Here is a 6,457-nt window from a genome sequence, read left to right on the forward strand (position 1 = left end):
AAGGAACTTTTTACTCAAAATTCCACCTTCTTTCACCTCCTAAAGTATTAATTGAGAGTTACGGGACACCCTGTATACATATACAGGGTGTCCCAGAGCACTTGTGCCAACGCTCGTGAGCAGGTAGGGCACAGTAAACTGAGCAAAAAGGTCTTATACCATTTTGTGATATTCGTAATAATAATCAAAATATTTAATATTAAAGTTAGGCAAATAAGAGCGCGCTGAGATGTAACGAGGCAGGCGCTCGAGCCGCTCGAGCTATAGCACGGCCCAGCGTATCCAGCATTGACAGGCGCGCGGTGAGGGGAGTGAGAGCGACAGCGCGTCGCTGCCCATGGTTACCGCGCCGTTCTTACATTAGCGCAAGTGCTCTGGGACACCCTGTATATATATACATATATACAATATATTGTGTATATTATATTTTGTATTTTGTTATTAATTAATAATAATATAATAAGGATTAAAGGTATGCAAGTAAAGATATTAAATCTAAAATGTATATCTTACCTGCTTCATTCTCTACTTCACATAAAATATGAGTATCATCTTTTATTATTTGATTGTTATTATCAAAAATATATTTTTTGAAAATTACACTCATATTTGCCACTAGATAGTTGTAATGGTAGTGCAACATCAACGACTAACGTGTGTATCTCGTTCACTGAACTCGTGTTGCACTAAACTGTACGAGTCCGGTCGACACTAGTCTTATTTCAATGCAACACCAACGTGTTGAGTGTTGATTGGACCTAGTGCTGCACTCGTACAGTTCAGTGCAATACGAGTTCAGTGTCAGTGTAAATCTATCGAATTCACTATCAGTGATGGATACCACCACTACCGTTTTTCTCATAAGCAGTCTATTCTACTAAATCTATGATCCGAATATAAGTAAGTACTACACTAGAGCACAGTTTAACCAGTTACGACAGTAGACGAAAATCAGGGTCTTGAGTTGCAGTGCGCATGCGCGAAAAATCCAACTCGCAATATGGCAGCGTTGTTGGTTTATGTCAGAGTGAATGCAAGACAAGTTAGGGCTATTCGTATTAAATAAAAATGGGTGGATATAGGTGTACCGTAACAAATTGTAAAAATGTTACGGGTACGAAAGGAATTAGTTTTTTTCGATTTTCGAAAGATCTTAAAAGGTAAAATTTACTAATATAATATGAAATTTATTATTATAATACAATAGTAAATAAATCACATTCTTGTTACCAAGATCTTTATAATTTCAGTTATTTTGCATTAAATTTATTGTTAGTCAAACTTAACTTGATTTATAGTTCTAATTAATTTTAATTTAAAAATACTAATTTGCATATGTTTTTTTCAGAGCAGAATTATGGCTGAAATTTTGCAATAAATGCATAGAAAAACCTTTAGAACAATTACACAATAATTACAGAATGTGTAGTGAACATTTCATCTCATCAATGTTCCTAAATAATTTAAAAAATAGGCTTCAACCACATGCAATTCCGACAATTAATTTGTCAAGAAATTTGGAATCTTTATCAGAAAATAAAATTCAAGGTAAAATTGTTTTATTCTTTTTTTTTAATTCTTTTATTTATTTAATTATTTGATATATATATATATATATATATATATATAGCATGTGTATATAGCGGTCTCTTTTGGTTAAATTCTATATATTTGTATACAGAATGTAACCAAAAGATATCGCTAAAATTTTTGGAAAATGTTGTTCTTCAAACATAGAGAATGAAAACATTATATGATTATAAGATCAATCTTCGCAAGAAAGCATTTCTAGATCTATAATCATCTATAATATTTTTCATCCTCTATGCATGATGAATGTTTTCCCAAAGTTTGGCTGTACCTTTCAGTTACATCCTGTATATGGAGCATTTTATTACATAAAATAATTTCAATAACAATTTTAGTAATAAATATACATATAGGAAATAATATATCTGTATAAATGTATATTCTATCTAATCTTATTTGTGAATTAGTTTTTTTAACATTTTTAATAAGTTTTATTTATAAATTTAAACTAGATAATGTTACTGTCTTAATCGAGAAAAACATAGAAGAAAACATAATAAAAACTGTAAATGAATCAAGTATTGCTGTCTTACCCGAGAAAAATAGAACAGAAAACATAATTGAACCAAATATATTAGAAACACATTATTATTTAGAAACAGAAATAATTAATATTAATACTGGTGAGCAATAAAAATAAAATAAACAAAAAATAAAATACTTATTTATTAATTATTTGTTAATATTACTATTTAATAGTTAATATAACTATTTATTAATATTTTTAGGAAATAAAAAACGTTGAACATAAAGATATTGAAATGAAGAATAGGCTAATGCAAACCGAATCAAAGTTAAGTTATTATACTCCAAGAAAAAAAAAATTAAGATGCCAAAACATTTTTCTTCGACAAAAAATTAAAAAATTACAAAAAAGATTAGAATGCCATCAAAATGAAGCAAAAAATTTATGTACATTTGAAAATTGGTATTCACATTGCGACAAATTTCTTCCGTCACGAATAGCTACTTTTGTCAAAACTCAAACTCAACTTCATAGACAATCTACAAAAGGTAAAAAATATACTACAGAATTTAAACAGTTTTGTTTACAACTTTACTTTTCTGGACCAAAAAGTTATAAATTATTAAGTACTCAATTTTGCATACCTTCCTCAAGAACACTTCAACGTACAATACAAAAATTACAAATTTCACCAGGGTTACATGATTATATATTTAAAATTTTAAAAAGTAAAGTGGATAATTTTAATAATATTGACAAACTCTGTATTATGTCTATTGATGAAGCTAGTTTAAAAGCTAATCTTTTTTATAATATCAATCTCGATGAAGTGATTGGTTTCGAAGATCGTGGATATGACAAATCTTCTTTATTAGCATGTAATGTAGCTGTTATTATGTTGCGTGGTTTAAACAAATCTTGGAAACAGCCGCTTGCTTATTTTTTCCTTAACTCTACATTTAAAGCTGATAATGTAAAAGAAATTATTTTACAAACTATCATAAAATTGCAAGAAATTAATTTAAAAGTAATTGCTATCATCAGTGATATGGGTAGTAATTTTGTGCAAATGTCAGAAAAATTAGGTATTACAAATGAACGACCATATTTTGAAGTAAATAATGATATAATATTTTATTTTTTTGATTCACCACATGCTTTAAAAGCAGTTCGTAATAATTTTGCCACTAATATTATTGAAGTGCAATCAAAACGTATTTCTTGGTCTTATGTTGAAAGTTTATATAACATAGATAAAATCAAGGATAATCGATTAGTACCGAAACTAAGTGATTCACATATATCCAACAAATATTATACATCCAACAAATTTTGAAAGAATGAAAGTTGAATTTGCAAGTCAAGTTTTAAGTCATACAGTATCTGCTGCTTTAAGAACTTTTATTTCTTTAGATATGTTATCAAAAGATGCATCAGCTACTGCCACGTTTATAGAAAACATGGACAACTTGTTTGATATTTTTAATTCTTTAACAATAGAACACACAAAAAAATATAAACAAGCATTTAAAGGTGACGAATTTCAAATTAAATTTTTATTACATATGAAAGAATATTTATCAACAGTAAAGATTTATAGTAAATCAGATAATAATATGACTAATAAAGTAAAAACATTTAAATTATGGGTATTAAATATCAATAGTTTACTTCAATTATGGTCATATTTGGAAAAAATGATGCCAGATGTGAAATTTTTATATATGAGGCGTTTTAACCAAGACCCTTTAGAAAATTTTTTTGGTAAAGTTAGATCATTAAACGGCAATACATTTAATCCAACCCCTATACAATTTTATTTTACATTTAGAAAATTGTTTTCTATACAATATTCTAATACAAATACTGGAAATTGTTCAGAAGATAAAGATCACATTTTAACTAATTTAAATGAATTTAAGCAATCTTATAGATTTATGACGGAAAAACCTATTCAAGAAACAAAAACATTACTTGATGATCACGATTATCACAGTTTAAATTTAAGCGAAGAAAATGCTTTTAGATATATTTGTGGCTATCTTATACGTAAATGTCTTCAAAAACATTCTTGTGATACTTGTATCAAATATGCTAACAGTTACACTGAATTGAATGCTAATACTGTTTATTGTTTCCATAGAGCTTACAATTCTACAGAAGAAAATCTATTTGGTGATTTTTTTATGCCAGATGATAACTTTGTCCAATTTATAAAAACATTAGACAAATTATTTTTTGATAACATTTACAATTTTATTACACAGAAATTTATAGTTACAAAATTATTAACAATCTTCTCAAAAGTATCATTTAATCATCCCTGTGAACAATTTCCAAAGCAATATTTATTAACGTTATACAGTAGAGTACGTTTATTTTATATATATTAAAATTTACTAATAGGCGTTTTAGGTCTCAAACAGGCCATAGAAAAACTGTGATTTTACAACATCGTTAATTTTTTATAAGTATTTTGTCTTTAGCAACAATAAGTAATTCTGTGATATTAATTAACTATTTATTAACAGCATGTTAAACACACATACAAATGTGTGTGTGTTATTAACAATATATTTTATATAGGAAATAGCTTTAAAATAGATTTATTTTTATAAAATTTTTATAATATTAAGTTCTTTATATATGTTTTTCTTAATTTATTATTTGAATTTTAATTTATTTTAATTATTATTTTAATTTTTAATTTTTTTTTTATTTTAATTTTTAATTTTAATTTATTGTTAATTTATTATTTTATTGTTATTTTATAATTTTATTATTATTTATTTTTAGTTTAAATTATTTTATTATTTTTAATTTTCATTATTTTTTGGTTCTTTTTAGTTTTCTGCTGAATGCGAAACATCAAGATGTTGTGAACATAATTATTTGTGCCTTAACACTTTAACTATTTGTTTTGTACCTTTTGTGATAACAAATTAAGAAATAAAAAAAGAATTTGGAAATTATTTATACTTTTTTATTTATGTGTATTTTTGTTTATACTTTTAAGAACAAAATAAATTATCTTATAATTATATATTCCTTTATAAAATGCATATATAAATCTTATTCATTTGCGTTATCCTATACGTATATAAAATATATATAATTTACTTTTTAGTGTGTTTTTTTAATTATCTTACTTATTATATATTTTATATGTAAGAGAGTATTTATAAATAAATCTTCAAAATATTATTTTTTTTAATTTTTAGTATGTTTCAATTTTTAAATAAAAATATTTTACTTTTAATATTTTTAATTTCACATTTATACTTGGCGCATTTTCCAACCAAGAATATGGCGATGGGTCACGTGATTCATAAACCACAACATCAAAATGCCGACGCTACTGTGGTAACTGTGACTAAAGTAGTGCGACACTCATCGAACATATCATAAGGTGTGTACTATAATAGTGCAATATAATCGAATACGAAGAGTGCAGTACACTGAACAGGGCAAAGAGTAAAAAGAAACAGGAGGGAGCATATGTTACTCTTTGAAACGGACGGAAATGCCTATATATACTAGCATAAAAGTGGACACTCAAAATGACTGCTTATGGGCGCCAAAATTGAATGGCTTTTCGGAGATGCTGGAAGAACAAAGTTTTAAATAAACATGGAATATACTTAATATTTTTAATAAAATCAACTCAATAAGATTAAATTAAAATATATAATTTTAATATGCAACAAATAAAATAATATATATATTAGTAATATTGAAATTTTAACACATTGTTTACTGTCCTTTAAATACTATATATAAATAAAACATAACCTTCAAAACATTAAATTCTTGTTATTATATTGATAACAATTATTAACCGATGAAATGTTATCCCATAATTTCGCGCTGTTATTGTTATACTACAGGCCTGACAATGCACCATAATTTTATTTTACTATTTTTTTTTAGATTTAATAATTGTGCAAAATAATATGCACATGTGCTTCTCTGACAACAGCTGCAGACGGTGCTAATAAGCGTCAAAAAAGTGGACACTCAAGATGGCGGCTTCCGTCAGCGATTTGGCTAGCCCTCACCACCGATACATTCCCTCCTGTTTCTTTTTACTCTGCATTTGTCGCACAGACTTCTATATATAACTAGACCGCTAACTCCAACAAAATACATAACACCGAAAAGTATGTACGAAACTTATGCGCATGCGTCATCATTGGTGGTATGACAGTCACGCTGATTGGTTGAATTTAAAGCAATATATATACAGGGTGTCCAGTAATAATCGCCCAACCTTTCATGGGCAGATAGAGCAAGTCAAACCGAATAGTAAAGTCCTATACCATTTTGCGATTTTCAGAATAATTATTGAGAAATTAATTTACAAAGATCGGCAAATCCGGCGCGAGTATCAGCCGGCTGCAA

At 27.2% G+C, this 6,457-nt stretch overlaps 1 protein-coding gene across 3 annotated transcripts; it reads left to right on the forward strand.

The window, feature by feature from the left end:
* Positions 1 to 785: 785 nt before the first annotated feature.
* On the forward strand, positions 786 to 5,028 carry LOC140664072 (52 kDa repressor of the inhibitor of the protein kinase-like). Of its 3 annotated transcripts, XR_012046378.1 has the most exons (6): positions 786 to 900; positions 971 to 1,160; positions 1,349 to 1,548; positions 2,043 to 2,213; positions 2,319 to 2,604; positions 4,904 to 5,028. XR_012046378.1 is itself a non-coding variant. In XM_072888801.1 (5 exons), exons 2-5 carry the CDS (start codon positions 1,069 to 1,071, stop codon positions 2,333 to 2,335), a joined length of 480 nt encoding a protein of 159 aa, XP_072744902.1. In that variant the 5' UTR covers positions 786 to 900; positions 971 to 1,068; the 3' UTR covers positions 2,336 to 2,633. The 3 variants fall into 3 exon arrangements, 1 of the variants encoding a protein (XP_072744902.1); XM_072888801.1 differs by lacking the exon at positions 4,904 to 5,028 and having other exon boundaries at positions 2,319 to 2,633; XR_012046379.1 differs by lacking the exon at positions 4,904 to 5,028 and having other exon boundaries at positions 886 to 900; positions 956 to 1,160; positions 2,319 to 2,633.
* Positions 5,029 to 6,457: the final 1,429 nt, after the last annotated feature.

The sequence above is a fragment of the Anoplolepis gracilipes genome, chromosome 3 (genome assembly GCF_047496725.1).
Source record: "Anoplolepis gracilipes chromosome 3, ASM4749672v1, whole genome shotgun sequence".
NCBI lineage: Eukaryota > Metazoa > Arthropoda > Insecta > Hymenoptera > Formicidae > Anoplolepis > Anoplolepis gracilipes.